Raw genomic sequence first — 20,731 nt, forward strand, 5'->3', positions numbered from 1 at the left:
ATTGCGAACTGATCTGATGTAAATCTTTAAAACACCTTTAATCTTTATATTGTTGAAGCATTCAGGATTTACTGAGCTGATGATGTACCAAGGCTTCTATCTGTAAATTGTGAGTTGCTGGCTTATTCGGTGCCAAGCGACGTATGAAATGTGAGGTATACGAGGCAGGATTGCCCATGCAGGCGGCGGAGGTCCATCTACAGCTCGACAGCACACAGCCGCCCGCCGGAGATGTACAAGCCAAAGAACACCCGGAACTGTTATGTCCTCATTTCAGCTTTATTGTTCATGAGGTGGCTACATCAGATGGAGCAGAATGTTAGAACACCCCCTCGGTCTTTTGTCAGCTACCCGCTTCATGATTTTAAGAGGAGAAAAAAAACAAACTAAATAAAAATAAACCACGCCAGAGTTCACTTGATAGTTACAGTTTAGCCTGGCAATCAAAACTGTAAAAGTCCATCCATGGCTGTAAGGGGCCTAACCTGCAGACCTCGGTCTCCACACCCCTGCCTCTGTCTCCACACCCCTGCCTCTGTCTCCACACCCCCGCCTCTGTCCTCGAGGCTGGGGCTGCTGTTTGCTGTGTGTTGAATTTCTATGGTACAGACGGCAAACTAAAGCCGCTCGTTCACCTTCCCCCCACACGTCAGACACCTCTTACAGATTCTCCTACCAGGCACATCCACGTTCAGTCCCGTTACGTCCTCGGCTGGCTGGATGCAGACTTATTGGCATCGTCACGGTCGGAATTCTCGTATGCGGCCCCCCCCAGGAAAAGCACGGTGCCCCTTGCGGTGATTCCCCCAGCTGGGGCCCTGGGGGCATCCTACTGGCGTGGCCCCGCAGGGCTGATGCACGTCCTCCCCCCATTTCATTGGTACTCTTCTGCTTCACTGCTCTCATCTCAATGTCGCCAACAAAAGATTGTCCTGAAATTTGGGCACAGGGTGAAAATTAAGTATTGAAACATTTTTGCTGTAAAAATCACATAAACAGAACCCTAAAATGACCAGGCCGCTCAGTGTCCTGTCACTAGCCCAAAATGCTACTTTCATTACGTTACATTATATTTTGCAAGTGCTTTTTTCCAAAACAACGTTCAGTTTAGAGAGAGCGGGTCAGTCAGTCCCTGGACCAATTGGGGGTTAAGGGACTTGCTCAGGGACTTGAACCGGCGACCTTCCGATCACAGGCACAGTGTTCTAACCCCCTGACTCACACATTGCCCCCCTACACAAAGCTGAATGAAGTGGGGCCTACCTACAAGCTCAAACCTGGAACCCAGGTCACCTGGCCCCGTGCCCCCTGCTCCTATCAGAGGGCCGAGGCTCTGCCCAGCTTAGTCGCCTCACCTGGTGTTCTGGCAGAACAGGGGATGTGGCTACCGGTACAGCCGGGTGAAGTCTCTGATGGCCCAGCAAACTTGCTTGCATTCTTCAGCGCTACAATAGGACAAAATGAGCCAGCATCACTCAAATGTAAAGCCAAGACATAGGCGACGAATGTCATTGAGGAACAGTGTGGCTCGGGCTGACCCGGGGCTCGGACCTGGTGACCTGCTTGTGGAAGTCCGTCAACTGCTTGTGCGTGACAGTCACAACGCCCCCTGCAGTCTCCTTGGGGAGTCCTTTCAGTGTGTTCTCCAGCCAGCGGCAGAATGCCTGCAAACGTCACGTGACGCGAGTCACACACCACAGCAAAACACGGCAGAACGGAACTTGTAGGGCTACAGAACCGGCACTGCTGTAAATCTGCTCGTTCATCACCTCAAATAACCGCACTGACCTCGCGTGCATCTCTGCACAGCTTCAAACCACATTTAAGTAGGCTTCAGTTCCACAGATATGCTTCCCTGTCATGGCCTGCAGTGGATAAGTTAGATCTAGCAGGACAGAGACGAATCCAAAATTTGTGACTGGGAATTAAATCTCAAAATGGTGCCACTTTTAAGCCGGCAGTGAGCTGAACACTGAAGCCTCCTGGCAGGTTGTGTGGACAGACACCGAGTGCCCACTGGCTTCTCCGAGTGCCCCCCCCTCCGAAGGGAAGCTGACTGACCGGCCGCTCAAACAGCATCATCTCAAAGTAGACCTCGGCGACGTCCGGCAGGGTGTAGGAGGGCAGGCAGAAGCAGCAGGAGTGCAGAAGCTGCGTGACCAGCTGCTGGCCGTGTTGTGCCAAGGCCTGCGAGATGAACTCCTTCCTAACGTGGCAGTCCTCCTCGCGCTGGGGAGGACAGGAGTCAAGGGGTTACGCCGACTGTGGCTCACAGCCTCGGACGACCCGGGGCGGGGCGGGCCACTCACGTCACGGGCGACGCCCGAGTGAATGAGGTCCCTAATGAACTTCATGACGCTGCAGTTGGCATCACGGTGGTCCAGTGTGAAAGCGGCGATAGCGCACTGGATGATGTGGACGATGACCAGGCTGTTCATCAAAGTGACGGGACTCCTCTGGATAAACCTGGGGGGGGTACCAGTGGGACTGAGCACCTGAGCACACCACACAGCCTCTGCATAATGCTGGGGGGGGCTAGGGGCTGGGGGCCACACACCTCGTCACCAGCCGGAAAAGGTCGTCCACAGTGTCTGGGTGATTCCGGAGGCCATTGGGCTGTTCTAGTAGCTGGAAAGTCGGCACACATAATGCCTGCAGGTGGGACAGCCTGGAGATTAATTACACTGCTCCCCTCCCCCCCCAAGACCAATGGCCCAGTACACGTGACCCCATACACAACACAGGGCCTGACCCCACATACCCCAGCTACCCGTCACATGTCCAGCAGGCCATGGGTTTGTGACCCCACTCACCCCAGCTACCTGTAACATGTCCAGCAGGTCCTGGGTTTGTGACCCCACTCACCCCAGCTACCTGTAACATGTCCTGCAGGCCATGGGTTTGTGACCCCACTCACCCCAGCTACCTGTAACATGTCCAGCAGGTCCTGGGTTTGTGACCCCACTCACCCCAGCTACCTGTAACATGTCCTGCAGGCCATGGGTTTGTGACCCCACTCACCCCAGCTACCCGTCACATGTCCAGCAGGCCCTGGGTTTGTGACCCCACTCACCCCAGCTACCTGTAACATGTCCTGCAGGCCATGGGTTTGTGACCCCACTCACCCCAGCTACCTGTAACATGTCCTGCAGGCCATGGGTTTGTGACCCCACTCACCCCAGCTACCCGTCACATGTCCAGCAGGCCCTGGGTTTGTGACCCCACACACCCCAGCTACCTGTAACATGTCCAGCAGGCCCTGGCGACAACCATCCTCCATGCCATACTCATCTACCAGGATGCTGCCCAGGTAGAGGAAACAGGAGTGGGGATACTGCTGATACACGCCGACCATCTATGAGGGGACATTAAAGGAGGCGCTCACTGTGCTGTGTGTGCTCAGGGCTAAGGCTCAGATGGAAGGACAGCGGCGGCCCTACCTGCGTGACCAGCGGTTGCAGCAGTGAGGCAGAGCCCTTGCCCACGCAGCGCACTGCGAATCGCAGACAGCGGCAGCACCGCTCCACAACGCGATTGTCAGCCTGGTACTTGTTCAGAGTCTCTGACAGCACGGGCCAGATCTGAGGAAAGTACAGATGGTTAGCATTACCAGTCCTGTATGCTGGCCACATCACTGGTCACTGGCCACACTGCACTGCTACACTGTACTGCGGGCCAAGGCCACGCTACGCTGCTACTTTGTACTGTGGGCTAAAGCCTGACCAGGCTAGCTATGCTAAGCGACCACTCTGACTCAATGTTGTGCTATACAGGAGTAAAAAAAGGCTTACTTCTTGAATGACTTTTTGACAGGGATGTGTCTGCCCATTCTCTACTATGGGATTTGTGTGTCTGGAAAAGCAAGACATTCAAGGAAGGAAAAAAATAAATGTAAAATAGACTCTGGACAACAATTTAGCCACCAAAAATGTACAAGCTAGCCTGCAAACAAAGAGCGGTAAGGACATACCTGAAGATCACCGCTAACCTGTCCAGCCAAACCGTGGGGTCAGCAGATTTACCATTGCTGGTCTGCTGAGCAAGCAGCTGGGGTAACAAAGAGAGATGAGCAGGCAGACCTTGGCATCCTGCCCCCAAGAATGAGCAGCTCAGCATAAGGGTTAAACCCACCATGACAAAAAGGAGCACTGACCTTTTTGAGGACCATGACCTGCAATGAACACAGGTCACTCATGCATTTGGCTATCTTCTCCAGTGGAAGCCTAGCTAAAACAAAGGCTGTTCCTGCAAGACAAGCAGAAAATGGCTTTCAGATGGACAGCATGACCATCCACCTGAAGGGGACATGTTCACTGATACAGCGAGGTCACAAGACCTGCAACATCACACAATGACAAAGGAAACAGATCAAATGAGTTAATTATGATTCCATGCCACAGAAGCAGATAGCTTTTGCCATGAATGTAGGTCTATCTGATAATTATTTCCCTCACTGTATACTGCTTAACAGTTATAAAACTCTAAACAAGAACTGCCTCTGATTTAAGCTTAACAGAAATATCTTGGACGTGAGTCACTCCATATCACGTAACGTTATACCGCTAAGCGCTGATACGTTTCACCACAAACACCGGTTGATATTAGACAAAAGTACACTGGTTATTGCTAAAATTTTCTGATGCAGAAATATGGAGCAAGCAAAAAAAAAAACTGTATTAATTGATGCATTACATGGAATTATTTTTGTACCTAAATGACATCTGCTCAGTTTTTGCTCCACTACTTCTATCTTTCTTTGCACTTCTGGATAACTTCCAAATTAGTGCTGGCGTTTGTGGTCAACCAGTCATCAAGCTATCACTCCAAACACCTCCACAGTAGTTTGTATATGAGCGTGTAAGATGCGTGACTTAGCACCGAAGCATCCCAAGTCAGGGCCGGACTGTTAAGAAACGAGGCTGTCATGCCTTATCCCCATCCTGCTACCGGGAAGTACCTTTGAGGAGGCCAACAGCAGCTTCTGAGGACAGGAAGAAGGAGTCGAGGGCATGGGCAATGTCCAGCAGGGTCTGGAAGTGCTGGATCATGAGGTCCCGGCATGCAGAGCACATGTTGTGGATGGCTTTGGCCGAGACTGAAGACAGGGCCTTCTCCCGTAATCCCTTCATGAGGTAATTCAGCACAGGATCTGTTCCCACACACACACACGGTTAGAGGAGCCCAAAGTGCATGTCTATTCCCCACCCGCCAGGCAGGGGACATTATGAAAGGCAGCAAGTCCACGTTCCCTATCCAGCACACACCTAAGAAGCGGGGGTTATGGTCAATCACTTCACCCATCTCCCCCACCAGGTCGATGCTGGTGTAGCGCACAGCAATGTGGATGGTCTGGGGCAGCAGCACCACCTGCTCCAGGACCTCCAGCAGGGTTGGATTGTTCTCGCTGCCCAGGGGAGAGGGGTTGACGCGTCACACACATCAACACGCCTTTCCTCTACATGACAGGATGAGCAGCGGGTGCTACACTCCTTGCAGACAGGGGGTGCACTTTCACACTCACGGACTGACACTCCTGGCGATGGCGGCCATAATGAAGAGCACAGCCTCCGTCACCTCCCAGGGGGGGTTCCCCTCTTTCAGGGTGGCATACAGCTGTAGGAGAGAGGCGTCCCAGCTGGGTGAGTAGCTGACAGACCAAGTAGAGCTCCATCTTCAGCCTGTGCTTGACTCTGAAGGATATTGCTATACTTTATTCTTGGCTGAAGACTGCTCTACACTACACTACGCAACACTGTAGGCCAAGGTCATGATACGCAGCTACACTCTACTGTAGGCCAAGGTCATGATACACAGCTACACTCTACTGTAGGCCAAGGCCATGCTACACAGCTACACTCTACTGTAGGCCAAGGTCATGATACACAGCTACACTCTACTGTAGGCCAAGGCCATGATACACAGCTACACTCTACTGTAGGCCAAGGCCATGATACACAGCTACACTCTACTGTAGGCCAAGGCCATGATACACAGCTACACTCTACTGTAGGCCAAGGCCATGATACACAGCTACACTCTACTGTAGGCCAAGGCCATGATACACAGCTACACTCTACTGTAGGCCAAGGCCATGATACACAGCTACACTCTACTGTAGGCCAAGGCCATGATACACAGCTACACTCTACTGTAGGCCAAGGCCATGATACACAGCTACACTCTACTGTAGGCCAAGGCCATGATACGCAGCTACACTCTACTGTAGGCCAAGGCCATGATACGCAGCTACACTCTACTGTAGGCCAAGGCCATGATACACAGCTACACTCTACTGTAGGCCAAGGCCATGATACACAGCTACACTCTACTGTAGGCCAAGGCCATGATACACAGCTACACTCTACTGTAGGCCAAGGCCATGATACGCAGCTACACTCTACTGTAGGCCAAGGCCATGATACACAGCTACACTCTACTGTAGGCCAAGGCCATGATACACAGCTACACTCTACTGTAGGCCAAGGCCATGATACGCAGCTACACTCTACTGTAGGCCAAGGTCATGATACGCAGCTACACTCTACTGTAGGCCAAGGCCATGATACACAGCTACACTCTACTGTAGGCCAAGGCCATGATACGCAGCTACACTCTACTGTAGGCCAAGGCCATGATACACAGCTACACTCTACTGTAGGCCAAGGCCATGATACGCAGCTACACTCTACTGTAGGCCAAGGCCATGATACACAGCTACACTCTGCTATGGATCTAGACCACACCGCACTTTGTCCTGCACACACAGCACATCCGGGACCATGTGACATACCTGGGAAAAACACTCCACAGACCCAACCAGGAAAACAATGTCCTTCACCAAATCTGACACTCTCATCCGAAACTCCCCAAAATCATCGGTAACTTCAGGGATCCCCTCCTGTAAACACAGGCATAAAATTAAATGGTGTGTGTTTGTGACATCACGGCAAAATGAAAAGTAGGATCTTGGTCATCACACCTGATGATTAACAGACCAGATTATAACGGTGGCCAGAACAGAAATGTACACAACAAACAAGACCACAGATCCTTCGGCGCGATCCAGAGCAGGTGCCGAGGAAGAGCAGGAGCTGACAAGGAGCCTCACATGGTCGGGGTCCAGCTGGCAGTGATGGGCCAGCCCGTGCAGCAGCCTCTGGATGTAGGGCCGGAAGATTCCATGCAGCATGACATCATTGGTCTTGTACAGGTGCTCGCCCAAGCGGTACCAGAAGTTAAAGGAGATCTCCACCACCTGACATCAAGAGGAAATTAGCGGGAAAACTAGATTTAAGGAAGCACTTCTTTACACAGCGTGTAGTTAGAGTATGGAATAGTCTTCCTGATAATATAGTGCAAGCTGAATCCTTGGGTTCCTTTAAATCAGAGCTAGATAAGATATTAACAACTCTGAGCTATTAGTTAAGTTCTCCCCAAGCAAGCTTGATGGGCCGAATGGCCCCCTCTCGTTTGTATAGTTCTTATGTTCTTAAGAGACAGTTCATTGGCCAGGGAACCTCTCTATGGGTCGACGGTCACGCTCCTTTGGCCCCAACAGGAATTCTAAAGGAGGTCTCACCTCGTACTGGGGGTGTCCCGTGCAGATGAGAAGCAGCTCCAGGGAGCGGAGGTCCCCCATGCCCTGTCCTGGGCTGCCTGGGCTGCGTACCATCGCCTCCAGGAAGGTCTCACACAGCTCCGTGAAGATGCGACAGTAATTAAGTACCCTGTGGGTGAGAAGTGCTCGTGTCACCACGGCCACCGCAGCTGTGTTCATTTACATTTCGCACGCTAGGGGTTCCCAATTTTTTGATGTCCACGGACCAGTGTACATTGTACAATTTGGTTGGGAACCACAGACTGAAAGGTACTGAGGCGCCCCGTTTCCATGGTTATGGACGGTGGGATCAGTGGGATGCGGGCGCGATTGCGGAGGGAGGGAAGGAAAGCTCACTTGTCTAGGTCCTCACGGGCCACGGACATGTGGTAGGCTGTTTCCAGCGTGAGCACGCCCTGAAAGAGCTGCAGGGCAAGCGGCAAGTTGCTGTCCACATTCTCGATGGCGTACAGCGCCGCGCATACACAGTCTGAGGCTGCCTCATGCAGATTGGTGGTCGTCTCATCCCGCTGCTGCAAGGAACAAGATGGCAAGAGTCACGCATATCCCTCGGGTATCACTGTCTTCTATATCTGCGTGTGCGTCTTGAAAAGGACAGAAAGATGGGATACAAGAAAACTAATGCACTCCACTGTACTTGTACCCATACTTGTACAAATGGCAAAGAGACCTTAATTTTCAATGTATGTTTAACAGATAGTTTATGAGCACTGAAGAGACCATCTGTGATGCCCCTGGAGGTGAGCGTTGTGAGCATGAACACGCAAGGGTTTCTCAAAGAGAATAAAGAGCACAGGCCACAGATCCGGGCGACACCCACCAGCACTTGGAAGAGGATGACGAGGAGCTGGTTGCTGGCCATGAAGTTGTGGTCCAGGACGCCCAGGTTAAACCAGCTGCTCAGGCACCGGAAGACCTTCATCAACATCTTCTCGTTGTTGCCGGTCTTCTCGATGCATGATACCTGAGGAGGAAGGGAGCAGGGAGCCGGTGGCAGGAAGTCAGGGTAAATGTCCCCAAATTAAGGTCTACTGAGAGGCCAGGAGGTAGGACACTGGGAGGGACACTCAATTCGCACCAGCAGAGTGACGACAGAGTTGGAATAGAGCCTCAAATCCTCGATGATCTCCGTCCGACGATTGGTTCCGATGCGCAGGGAGCGGCTGTGTACCTCCTCGGGCAGCACGGTCAGGATCTCCATCAGGAAGGGCATGGAGGAGATATCGCTGCTGTACCTGTGGGAGGACAGGGGGATAAGGAAGTGCAGAGTGATCCTGGTAAGGTTAGGAGATACCGTGTGCCATCACAGAAAACGACAAAGGGTTAAGTACTCAATAACAACACGGTGAACATCCTTACTTCTCGATGAGAGTCTGGACACAGCCCTTCCAAGAAGTCATCTGAAGGGCTAAATCTGCGATGGCTAGAGCAAGCTGGGAGAGAACAGGAGCATCAGGAACAGGCAGATGCTTCCAAAGAGACTGAAAGACACACCATGCCATGCACAAGTACATGGCATTCAACTCTATTGGTCAAGACTTCTCACTGCATTTGGCTGTAAATGTATTACTAGCATTGATTGGGTGCTACCTTAATAAAATATCATCTAGTATTGCCTAATTATGCTCCCACTTTTGGAAACACACAAGGATGCAGGGCTAGCACAGAAATATCTGTGCTGCACCCATGGTGGAGCTAAGGGCCCTTTTCCACTGCACCAAGTGCCATGCTTTTGGTATTTTTGCTTTTCCATTGACTTCCGATCGAGTACCAGTACCAAAAGCGCCAAACCAGCTGGGGTACTTCTTTGGTAATTCTATACTTTGAAGTGGCAGTTGAAATGCTTTCTTTCTCGACTGGTTATGGAAAAAAGATGCGGCAGAAACATAATATAAATGCCACCATGAAAACAGTCACAAACTCAGAAAACAATGATAAATTAAGTAAAAAGAAATTAATAGCGAACTGGTCAGAAGAACAGATACAAAAAAAGATCAGGATGGCATGACAAGAAATTTTAAAAGTAGGCCTACACTCAGTGACAAAAAAAGTGAAGCACCCAGATGGAGTGGTGGAAACGAAATGAAAGGTCATGTGACTGTATCGCCATGATTATAATATCAGAACAAACGGACAACAAACAGAGTTGGCAGTATGGGCACACTGCTGGTCCCATGTCACTAGAGTGTGTCAGTGGTACTGCCGCTGCTTCAGCATGAGCTCATTTTAATTTTTGCTATTAAAATCATTTCTGGATGACTTTGTGAGAAATGTATTGCAGCCCTAGTATATTGTAGCAGATACTTTTTTATTTCTTGTTACGCCACATCTTGTTGAATATGTTATTCTGACCAGATCACAATTAAAGCTTTGGTCTCTTCATTTGTCCACGCATCCAGTATTATTACTTTTCTTTTTTTACTTCGGTTTACCTCGGAGTCTGTAACTAGACTTTTTCAGGACTGCAGACGTATTTTGTGTTTGCCAGGAAGGTTATTTGCAGAAACACTCATCATTAAACACGTTTGCAAACCCCACCCCAAAGTACCGAAGTACCAAAAAAAGTGCCCTAGCTGGTTTGGTACTTTTGACAGTGGTACCTGACTGGAAATCAATGGAAAAGGGAAAGTACCAAATTTTTAGTAGCAAAAGTATGGTACCTGGTGCAGTGGAAAGGTGAACATAAGCCAAGCGGGTCTGAACCCCATCACTGTTTCTATAAATCAAGATTCCTGACTCACGCACACATACTGACCTGAGTGACGATGATGGGGGAGAGGTCTTTGAGGTTCTGTATATGAGACAGCAGCGAGTCCCGAAGGGCTGTGTAGGTTTCGGCTGGAAGTTCATAGAATGAGGTCTGTATTTTCATCTTCATGGTCTGGGCGGCAAAGTAACAGGACTCCACGTCCTGCTGCAGCTGCAGAAGCTGGTCAGCGATCTCCCAGGCGTACATCTACAAGAGAGATGGGACATGTGTCACCACAGCAGGGAAGACAGCAGACCAACTCACTGTGGAGACAGCGCCAATCAGCACCTCTCAGTAAACACAAATATCACAAGCTTTTTAATGCATAAGGGATACGAAGGAGCCATCTGTACAGAGTCAGCGCTTTTTGTCCACATCAGGAAATAACTTGTTCCTGTGTTGAAGATCACTGTTCCAATGTGGGAAGAATTTGACTATAACCCATGTTATAATGAAATCTAGAAAATCTGTAGTCCACCAAATAACTAGCCTCTCTCATTTATTACCAAATTACCACTTACACAGCTACGTTGTCAGGAGCGTTAAACCCTAATATATAGCAGGGACAGCCCATCTCCGCAGCCAGCACCCCCAGCTGACCCTGGCCCCCACAGGGTCTGCTGGCTGCCCCAAGGAGCAGCTGAGGATTCTGTCTACAGGTCTGACACCATCACTGGACCTTCAGCAAAATCAGACTGAGCACCACAGTCACCTTAATGCATTAACTCTATACCTGTCAAACAGCAGGACTCAAGGCATGAGACATGCCTCATTCTCTCTCTCAGCTAAAAAACCTCCACTTCTGCTTATACTCTCCTTTTTAAAAACAGACACCGGCAGCTGTCCGGGGTGTGGTAGGGGAAGCTGCTGATGCAGTCACACGAGCAAATCAGTATCAGCTTTATTGGCCAAGTATGTTCAGACACGGGGAGTCTGTCTCCGGCTCTCATACATACACAGTCAGGACAGGACAGTGGCCACATACAGTGCAGCGGATATATACAATATGCATGTGTGGCTGATAAATGATGATAAAGATGATGATAATGTATAAAAAGTGCAGGAGTGCATGACAGTGCACTTAAATAACGCTCAAATAACCAAGACACTAACCATAACTGTGACCATGAACAAGTCACTATATGCGAACCCAGGCGACAGTTATGTCACACGAAGATCATGACCATACCAAGTAACAAAACGCGACCGCACTGGCTGCGGAGCGCCCCCCAGCCAAGTCCAGCCCGGTTTGCCCTGTCATTCAGTCCACTTGGAAGTTATACAGAATATAACTAGACCAGGAAAAGGCAATACGAAGCGGATATGCAAGGGCAGGCGCCTCTCTACACATTCAGCCACACTCAGTATGTCTCTCAATATACTTCTCCTAAACCTGCTTTCCCAATACCACTGCTTGCAGTTTCATGTCTGCCCGACCACTGCGTGCGACGCACCCAGAATATCCATAGACGGATTCCGCCCGGTCACAGCCCACCCGGAAGCTTCCTGGTAGGCCGCGCCGAAGCCTCGAACTTTAGTACTCCACTTACCGATCTCTGCAGCTCCCCGAGCCACACGGAGGCTTGCTCTTTGCCGGCAGGATCCGGGTCATGGTACAGCGCCTGGACGGCCCGGTAAACCAGCGCAAGGGATGGCTTGTTGCCCTCCATGGCACCTTTATGTTTCAGGGAAACTAGTTCAAGTAAAATATCTCCGATTACTGTGCAAAAAAGTGTAAGCAGTCCGCCAGTTAATATTTATTTAGGTGGACGGTGCGCTTCTCGGAGCGCCATGTCAGACGGACAGGTTTGCCGTGTGTCCGATAAGCGCCCCCGTGTGGAAATCAGAGGAAGGATAGTTGGGACTTAAAAATGTAAAAGAATATGAAGTGTGAAACATAAAGCATATATATGATGTCCATGTATATATATATGCACATGTGAGTATGCATAAATATGTGTATTATCATTTACACGTCTTAAAATGTGATGTTTATATCATGTTTATACGTCTCGATATTTATATGCTATTCATTACTTTTCATTTGCACTATGACCAACAAAAACGATATTTTACCTGAGTCAGGGCCGGACACAGACTTTTAGAAATACAGTACTACTGAGGTCCAATATAACACCCGCAACTACCCCTACCACCGCTGACCACCACCATGGAATATAAAAAGGCTAAAATACTCGTGCGATATTTTGGAAATGTCTGTTTCTTTAATGTTATGACATTTAACAATTGATTTATTTGTAATGTCAAGATTTCAATAGGGGGGAGAATTTCCTCCCGCAGTGGGCAAAATGGTATCTCTGATCACGAATCCCTGAAATGGATGTATGTTACACGAGCAGAAAATTATAGCTGTATCTAATAAATAAGCAACACAGTGTATTATTACTCCACAGTTAGACTTCTTTAGTTTGTTTAGTTAGTTTGTCTTGTCATTAAATTTAACCCCCAGTTCCCACGTTAATCACCAAAGAACGAAATCTATTTGGTAATTATAACAATTGCGTTAGATCAGGTTCGTTTTTGATTGCAGTGAACAGCACTGGGACACCCTGCAATCCTGGACAATCCGTACCGGCACTTCCTTTGACGATTTCTCAGTTGTATTAGTGCTTATTGATGCATCAATGAAAACCAAAACAATATTCTTAGCTAAAGTTGGACTGAATAAAATCAACCTTATTGCTATCTTTTTTTAACATTTTAAAAAGCAGTTCGCCCGCGGTGTAAAAATCGGAAATATTTAATCTACTGATTTTGAGTGTTTACTGCAAGAAATCCACTAGACCGAAGTGTGCGACGAACTCAGGCCACTTATTCCTTTAAGTAATGGCGCTAAACAAACCCAGTCACGTGGCTCCCGGAAAGATTATTGTTTATTGTGGTAGCCTTGGCAACGAACCCATGGAGTAACGTAGCGATTTTTTTGTAGTGACAACGCGATAAGGTGCTTCAGAGTCATCAGACGCTTAAGTCGAATATGGTATTTTTTGCGTTAGTTACTTCGTAATCTTTGCCGAACTGAAGTAGAGCCATTTATAAGGCATTTCCCGACTTTGACGAAAACCTCCACCTCGATCGGGCCCTCAGTGGTGTGTACGGCCATGACCCCAGTCTACAACCCATATATCTGAAGTCGACAATAAAAGGTACTTTGACTTTCACTTGCATAATGCTGAGGCAGCAGTTTTTCATGATTATTGTTTTCATGCATAATACTTTAATATCTATATCAAGATGTCCCCTTAAATCCATTCAGACACCCTCTCAGAACACATGATTAATGTTTTTATTGACTGTTCTGTGTAAGTTTCTACCTTTTGCTTTCATCATATGACTCAGGCTAGTATACGTGAATAAAGCTTAAATGTTAAATGTTTTAAATACTTTTCTTCGTTCTTCCAGACAGGGTGGGCTCTTACTACAGATAAAGAGGCATTTGTTAAAGGAATCCTGTGAGCGAGTGACACACCATCTGTGGTCTAACGACCCTCGTCCTACTTACAGAGGGATGGAAGCAGCACACACATCCAAATGTGTTCCTTGGAGAGTCACAGTCATGTCATTAAGTGACATTGTCAATTCCAAGCAGTTCCCAACAGTATTAACAATGTAATTTTCTATCTCACTGATGAACACAAAATTCCAGCTCAACAAAGCCCTTCCTCTCACCCTGAAACCATTCCCTGCAAGCAGAAAGATTCACCAGGTCATCCCAGATGAAAATATACTCTGGTACACAGAATCACTGTGTTTCTGCAGTGAACCAAGAATGTGTCACTGTTTCAGTCCAGTTTGTTTTGCTTTAAGCACTGAGCAAAGCATCATGAATAGCCAGAGACGTTCTGCACAACTTATGATGGAAATTGAAGAAGGTCTACCGCCAGACCCTGAGGACATATCTACAGCAATGACTGCCAATAGACTGGCGTCTATGGTGGTCTGCATATCTGTCGTATACGGTCACCTCCGACAGACGGATTTTTTCTGTTATAACCACTAAATATTTATTCAGAATGATTTATGAAATGAGTTTATGTTAATAAACAGTTTCAATGGTACACCTAATGCATGTTCTTTGTGTTGTAAATTATATGTTGTTTATAACAAACATTATAATGGTATTTATTTCTTAAATAAAAAGATATCACACTTTCTTATGATACAGCCAATTAGTGCATCTTGTATTTAATACAACCAAAAAACAACAGTTTTCCTTCATGTTTTATATTGTAAACTAAATTACAAATGTAATAAATGCCTGATGGAGTTGACAAAATTCAAGCTCTCAGCTGCAAAAAATGCTATTTAAGAAAAAAATGAGTCACTGGCAGGTTGGCCCATTGTTTAATAGCTAAGGTTTCCAGCTCTTAAAATGCATCTTACCAAAAAAATTTGTGCATTTGTGCTGCTTTAGTGCTGAGACATAATAGTCACCACTGTCAAGTTAGCCTCTCATTCGCTTTGTCTTTATTTTGATGCCAGCGCTTAAGTTACTGTCTCTGTTTTAGCATGGAAGGGGGAGGGGTTTGGAGGGGAGGGTCAAGCAATGTGTTATTTGCATATATTTGGAAGCTTCTCTGCTTCCAGGACGGCGTCACCTTCTCAGAGTGGCGTTCTGGTACACCCAAACTGCAACTATGACTTTCTTGGTTGTTTTTATTATGCAGAAAATTGAGTGGCTATAAAGTTAATTATTTTTTATTAACTTAAAGTGTGTGATTTAGCCCCATATAACCCGAGATTTAACTGATATCAGGTGATGATTGTAAATACATAGTTGGGTGAGATTGGTGTGCAAAAACTTGACTGGCCCACACAGAGCCCTGATCTCAACCCCATTGAACACCTTTAAGATGAACTAGAATGCAGATTGCGAACCAGGCCTTCACGTCCAACATCAGTGACTGACTTTACAAATGTTCTTTTGGAAGAGCCCCTTCCTGTCCTGATTGACAGCGGCTCCGCCGTTTGAATTGTCAAGGTAGCTTTCAGATTCCCCTGCTAGCCTCCTGGAACTCCGGCCAAGACGATGTTGATGGCCGAGGAGTGTGGGAGCTCCTGGCGGCTCCATAAACTCCCCAGGCAGAGAGGGCTCTCAGCATGCCAGCTGCAAGAAGGCACGGTGTGCGCTCAGCTGCAAGCGCGACTGTCAGAGGCAGCAGTAGAGGTGGCACGAGGAGCTGGCCAGCTGGGAGCTTGAGCGCAACTACTAGAAGAAGCAGGCTGGACTAGAAACGGCTGAGCAAGGCAACCTGGTCTGTGGAGTTGAAGGGCTAGCAGGGGGAAACAGCACAGCGATCAGCAGCAGATCCTCATCAAGCCGCACAAGGTCAAGGGTCAGCACCTGGGTGGACTAGCACGCCAACGCCCGCTAGTAACCTGGGTCCCCTAGCTTCTGTCAGCAGTCTGGCTTTGCCAGTGGTTCCCAGCTGCTCAGCACTCACTGGCAAGCAGCTTCCAAGGCTACCAGAAAGGGCGCACTGGTAGCTGCCGCCGGACCTCTGGTGTAGAGTCGTATTGGGATATTGGTGTTCTTGCATACGATGAGACTTGCTGTTGTTGTTGTTGAGTCCTTTTAAGGGCTGATAAGCGCCGTGTTTGGAAAAATGCTGCCTTGCTTCTTGTCAGCCATAAACACATCTCAGAAAATAAAGCAGGACAAACTTTTAACAGCACAAACACAGCACAAATGATTGAGACCGGTTTGGTAAAAATCTGAAACATATGACGGGTCAACTTCACACAGATTGACCGCTTTGGAAACAAAGCCAACAGAGGACACTTCCTAGCAATTATTATTATTATTATTATCTGTGATGCTGTGAAGCCCATTAACAAAATTTGAGGTGTTTTTATATAGTATTGAAGTGTTTTCCCCCCAATCAACAATACATTTTGAACAGGATGAATAAACAAAAAAAAAAAAAAATCAGTGGATTCTAATTACTCCACAGTACCAAGAACCTGCTCTGAGGGCTGAAATCCCAAAGGATCTGTACATATGTACAGTGCTGAGATGTTTGTCCAATATAAGGCACTTTAAATGGCAGCTCCATTACCAGAGTAGATGATGCTTTCTTTGTAAATCATTTTATTGTGAAAAATCCAGAAAGTCATAGTATACTGGTTTACAAATAGTGCTTCTTATGTATTTACAGTAAAAACAAAGTGAGAACAACAAACAGGAGCAAACACAGTAACGGCTGATCTGCGACAGGAGTGTCGGTGTACTTTATGTAGTGTGAGCAAATTGTTTGTTAAACGATTACAAAATAGTGAGATGTCTCAATGCAAGCAAAGTGTAGCAGAATTGGGTTCAGAGCAGCAGACGCAGGTAGGCTCACACCACCAGGCAGCTGCAATGCAGGCCAGCACAGGTCCGACTAGCTTCTCAGAGATGCTTTATGCTGGCACTGCAGGCCGGCACAGGTCCGACTGGCTTCTCAGAGCTGCTTTAGGCTCGCACTGCAGGCCGGCACAGGTCCGACTAGCTTCTGAGAGCTGCTTTATGCTCGCACTGCAGGCCGGCACAGGTCCGACTAGCTTCTCAGAGCTGCTTTAGGCTCGCACTGCAGGCCGGCACAGGTCCGACTAGCTTCTCAGAGCTGCTTTATGCTCGCACTGCAGGCCGGCACAGGTCCGACTGGCTTCTCAGAGCTGCTTTATGCTGGCACTGCAGGCCGGCACAGGTCCGACTAGCTTCTCAGAGCTGCTTTATGCTCGCACTGCAGGCCGGCACAGGTCCGACTGGCTTCTCAGAGCTGCTTTAGGCTCGCACTGCAGGCCGGCACAGGTCCGACTAGCTTCTGAGAGCTGCTTTATGCTCGCACTGCAGGCCAGCACAGGTCCGACTAGCTTCTCAGAGCTGCTTTAGGCTCGCACTGCAGGCCGGCTCAGATCCATATAGGCTGTGAGCTGCTTCATGCTCTGGATTTTATGGTTTCCATGACGACCTGCACAGGCAGCTTGCCCAGCCACAGGCCACACAGGTGAGTGACTTTGATTGAAATGCGCCAAGGACCCAAAAAAAAAAAGCTAACTAGCAAACAAACAAGGAGATAAATACTGGAGGTCTTTGCAACAGTCTCACTGGAGAAAAATAATTAAACATATGCTAGTCATAAAAATAAATTAGGGTATATAAAATTGCATTAAAAGCCCTTCTTGTCAGAGGTGATTTAAAACTCATCATGTCGCACCAAGGCCTCTCCAAAATCAGTTGCTTGACTTCCAACAAACAGGTCATACTTCTGTACGATCTCCTCTTTGGTTAGGAGACCGTCCTGCAACAAAACAGATAGAGAATCCATGAGACTCACATTTAACCTGGACTCAGAACAGCCCCACATGCCCAACTAGGCACTCTGACAGCAGCACTGGCCCCCACAGAACTGGGGACAATCTCGGGACTGCAAAGGGCGTTACCTTATCTGTGTCTGACTCATACACCAGGTGTTTGGCTTCAGCTTCTGCGTGATCGTAATCCGAGGGCAAGATCCAGTCTTTGGTCTCCTCCTTGTCCATCTTCCCATCCTTGTTCTTGTCTCTGAACTCTGCAAACTGCTCACGCTCTGTCTTCACCCAATCTGGCTCCTTGGAGTCAGCCTCATGGTTGTACATGTCCCCTGGACATAGGTTACCATGGAAACCGGTGAGCGATAAGCCAATGAGAAGCAGAGAGGCGGAAAAATTGGCAAAATTCATTCATTGAATGTAATTCCGGTAAAATTAAGAACAATTAAAAAAAATCTCTATTTGTAACTCCCATACAACATGCCCCCGTAGTAACATACCAATGTACTCCTCCAGGTCAATGAAACCATCCCCATTCTTGTCGATGTCCTCCATGGTTTCCTTTTGAAAAACAGGGATCAACACAGAAGTGGAAAATCCTATCTTTGGCCAAAGGGGTGGAAAAACAGTGAAACAAAAAAAACAGCCGTACCAGCACAACAATGTCCTTCATGTACTCATACTCCTCGGGATGCAGGAACGCCGTGAACTCATCCTTATCGGCAAAGTGGTTTCCATCTTTATCCGCCATCTTAAAGCGCCTCTCATCTCTTGACATCATCTGCTTGTAGTTGAATCCATCCTCAGGGTCAGGATCATCTGTTGAGTGCATGGAAACGCATCACTTTGCGACAACTCTGGCCTGGAGTGTTACGCAACGACCAATGAGAGCATCCCAACCCCTAGCAATCAGACTGCTCCCCCAGGAAGAACCCAGTCAGCCTCAGTCATATGACACAAACCAATACTTCTTAAGTGTGACGAAGGTACTTTGCCCCCCTGAGTCAAACAGCGCCTCACCCAGGTAGCTGCCATACGTGACATTGCGGTACTCTTCCCAGGAGATCACAGCATCACTGTTCAGGTCGAAGTCTTTCCACTGGCGGTCCACATTTTCATAGATGTACCTCTTTTGAGACTTTTTGATCCAGGTCTTCAGCTCATCCTCTGTGACAAAGCCGTCCTTATCGGCATCGATCTTGTCCACAATCATTCTGTAAGACATGGACACAGTGAGATTCATGCTGAGGCAGCCGATGAACTCACAAGACCTCCCCATGGTTATACAATGGTTAACAGAGATTTCACCTTATCTGTTGCAAGCCCATTTGTCTGTCTGTTCTACATAGCGAGGGGGGGGGGGGGGGTGTTGCACTTTGGATAACCTGGCTTGGTGGCCATTAATGTGCAATGTGCTCCATGTTACTGAAATTTCTACAGATGTTCAAATACTGGTCAGGCAATCCAATAACTTCCTCCATTTGCCACCTTACCCCAGCCTCTCCTTGCTCTCCTCTGGAGTGAGCTGATCAAAGGTCTTGGCCTCTTCCTGGCCCAGGAAGGCATCATGGTCATAGTCGAAGCTCTGCTGGTCATCGTGCTCCTTGTCGCTCAGCTGTGGGTCATGATGAACACGGTCTTTCCTCTCCGTGGGCTTGCTGGTGGTGTACACCACACAGAGCGCAAAACACATCACCAGTCCCCGGAACTCCATCCTCAAGCAAGATAACCACTGAAGGAAGTTTAAAGGTAAAGAAAAGCCATTCAATCTGTCAATCTCCATCTCAACAGTGACAAACTGTCTTAAATGAAGCTTTATCTGCCATTTGTACAAGTACAGGCACATTGGACTGTGTTAGGTGTCACATATCCCATCATGCTCTCCTGTTTAGGAGACACACACATATAGAGCTCTGAGGCTAACCCCAGTATAGCTGTCCAGCTACTCACCAGTTTTATAAAAACCTGAAAAAATGTTCCAAAGTTGCACGGCATCCAGTGCTAACATGTGAGCATGAATCTCATGTCAATCTGCTGCTAGATACATGTCACACCATGGAGGAATGTCTCCATCAAAAACTATAAACTTTTCAGATCACTGTAAATGTGAGAGAAATACATTCCGCGACATTAAATGTGAACAACTAATGTATACTACAATAATAATAATAATAATAATAATAATAATAAAAACAATAATGGTCCATAAGCACTTCGTGCTTAATACGAGTAACGGAATAATAAAGTCGCATCTATAACGAAGCGGGTGTCAGTATTGAGGGTAAAGTAAGTAATCAGGGTACCGTGCAGTGCGGCAGGTAATTATTCAGGGAAAGCACCAGCTAACTAAGCAAGAAAAGGTTCTTCTGTTAGTTAGTGAGAAAAATCCAAACTTTAAAAAAGCGTAATAAAAATTAAATCTCACCAGACGGACACAAAACTTCGACACATTGAATAGACGCACCAGTAATCGAGGCACAACATAAAACAAAATAAGTAAAAATTTATAGAATAAGCCGGTCGTACAAACAAATAAAAGAACGTAAAAGACTCCAAACACCCTACCTGCGCTCAACTCACCGCGACTCCTAAACACTACCGGAAGCTATCTCGCCCTGCGCTTCCACTTCCGGTAGATTCATCCAATCGGATCAGGTATTTTGGCCTATTCGCGTAGAAGAACCCGCCCCATCATTGGTTTATCATTGGTCCACTTCATTGAAAATAACCGTTTGATTGGCTAAGAACCGCCACGTCCCCAAATTAAACCGCAGATCGTCCACCTCGCCTAAACAAATCGCATTTTTGTTTTAAAAAAATCATCGGATTTTATATCATCGGATATAATTCAAGCTTTTAAAATAAATTTGTATCGGTTTACTTTAAAATGTTTTGGAGTCATTCGTTGCTACTTTCTTAATGATCCCATAAAAGTCCCACATTACTCTAGTTCTCAAAACATATTACTCTAGAGAGCACATTACTCTAGAGAGCACATCACTCCAGTTCTCACATCCTTACACTGCTCCCCTGTTTCCTAACCCCAGAAA

At 47.5% G+C, this 20,731-nt stretch overlaps 2 protein-coding genes across 5 annotated transcripts; both read right to left on the reverse strand.

Annotated features, from left to right (window-relative positions):
• Positions 1–260: 260 nt before the first annotated feature.
• LOC111836017 (transportin-3-like) lies at positions 261–12,210 on the reverse strand. Its single transcript, XM_023796904.2, has 23 exons — positions 11,918–12,210; positions 10,374–10,574; positions 8,978–9,051; positions 8,697–8,853; positions 8,439–8,582; positions 7,955–8,130; positions 7,580–7,727; positions 7,109–7,255; positions 6,791–6,898; positions 5,522–5,613; positions 5,265–5,404; positions 4,958–5,149; positions 4,154–4,245; positions 3,971–4,047; positions 3,792–3,852; positions 3,441–3,581; positions 3,239–3,355; positions 2,558–2,652; positions 2,310–2,466; positions 2,062–2,229; positions 1,552–1,664; positions 1,356–1,445; positions 261–932 (listed from the first exon to the last, which is right to left on the reverse strand). The coding sequence occupies exons 1-22, from the start codon at positions 12,035–12,037 to the stop codon at positions 1,385–1,387; spliced, it is 2,781 nt and encodes a 926-aa protein (XP_023652672.1). The 5' UTR covers positions 12,038–12,210; the 3' UTR covers positions 261–932; positions 1,356–1,384.
• A 4,252-nt stretch (positions 12,211–16,462) lies between these two features.
• Positions 16,463–20,308, reverse strand: LOC111836003 (calumenin-A-like). Of its 4 annotated transcripts, none has more exons than XM_023796872.2 (8): positions 20,247–20,297; positions 19,632–19,779; positions 19,175–19,413; positions 18,702–18,895; positions 18,334–18,500; positions 18,182–18,242; positions 17,814–18,013; positions 16,463–17,671 (listed from the first exon to the last, which is right to left on the reverse strand). In XM_023796872.2, exons 2-8 carry the CDS (start codon positions 19,674–19,676, stop codon positions 17,567–17,569), a joined length of 1,011 nt encoding a protein of 336 aa, XP_023652640.1. In that variant the 5' UTR covers positions 19,677–19,779; positions 20,247–20,297; the 3' UTR covers positions 16,463–17,566. The 4 variants fall into 4 exon arrangements, with proteins under 4 accessions (XP_023652640.1, XP_023652641.1, XP_023652642.1 ...); XM_023796873.2 differs by having other exon boundaries at positions 20,107–20,247; XM_023796874.2 differs by lacking the exon at positions 19,632–19,779 and having other exon boundaries at positions 20,247–20,308.
• Between the last annotated feature and the right edge of the window lie 423 nt (positions 20,309–20,731).

This window comes from Paramormyrops kingsleyae, chromosome 3, assembly GCF_048594095.1.
Source record: "Paramormyrops kingsleyae isolate MSU_618 chromosome 3, PKINGS_0.4, whole genome shotgun sequence".
In the NCBI taxonomy this organism is placed as follows: domain Eukaryota; kingdom Metazoa; phylum Chordata; class Actinopteri; order Osteoglossiformes; family Mormyridae; genus Paramormyrops; species Paramormyrops kingsleyae.

Excerpts from the sequence above, each read along its gene's own strand:
- LOC111836017 (XM_023796904.2), bottom strand. The coding sequence starts at position 12,037 with ATGGAGGGCAACAAGCCATCCCTTGCGCTGGTTTACCGGGCCGTCCAG. Across the intron at positions 3,582-3,791 it reads GTCAAAAAGTCATTCAAGAA|ATCTGGCCCGTGCTGTCAGA; the intron begins GTAAGCCTTTTT and ends TACTTTCCTCAG. Across the intron at positions 2,467-2,557 it reads CTTTTCCGGCTGGTGACGAG|GTTTATCCAGAGGAGTCCCG; the intron begins GTGTGTGGCCCC and ends TACCCCCCCCAG.
- LOC111836003 (XM_023796872.2), bottom strand. The coding sequence starts at position 19,676 with ATGCCGTGCAACTTTGGAACATTTTTTCAGGTTTTTATAAAACTG. Across the intron at positions 18,243-18,333 it reads TGAAGGACATTGTTGTGCTG|GAAACCATGGAGGACATCGA; the intron begins GTACGGCTGTTT and ends GTTTTTCAAAAG. Across the intron at positions 18,014-18,181 it reads TGACCTGGAGGAGTACATTG|GGGACATGTACAACCATGAG; the intron begins GTATGTTACTAC and ends ACCTATGTCCAG.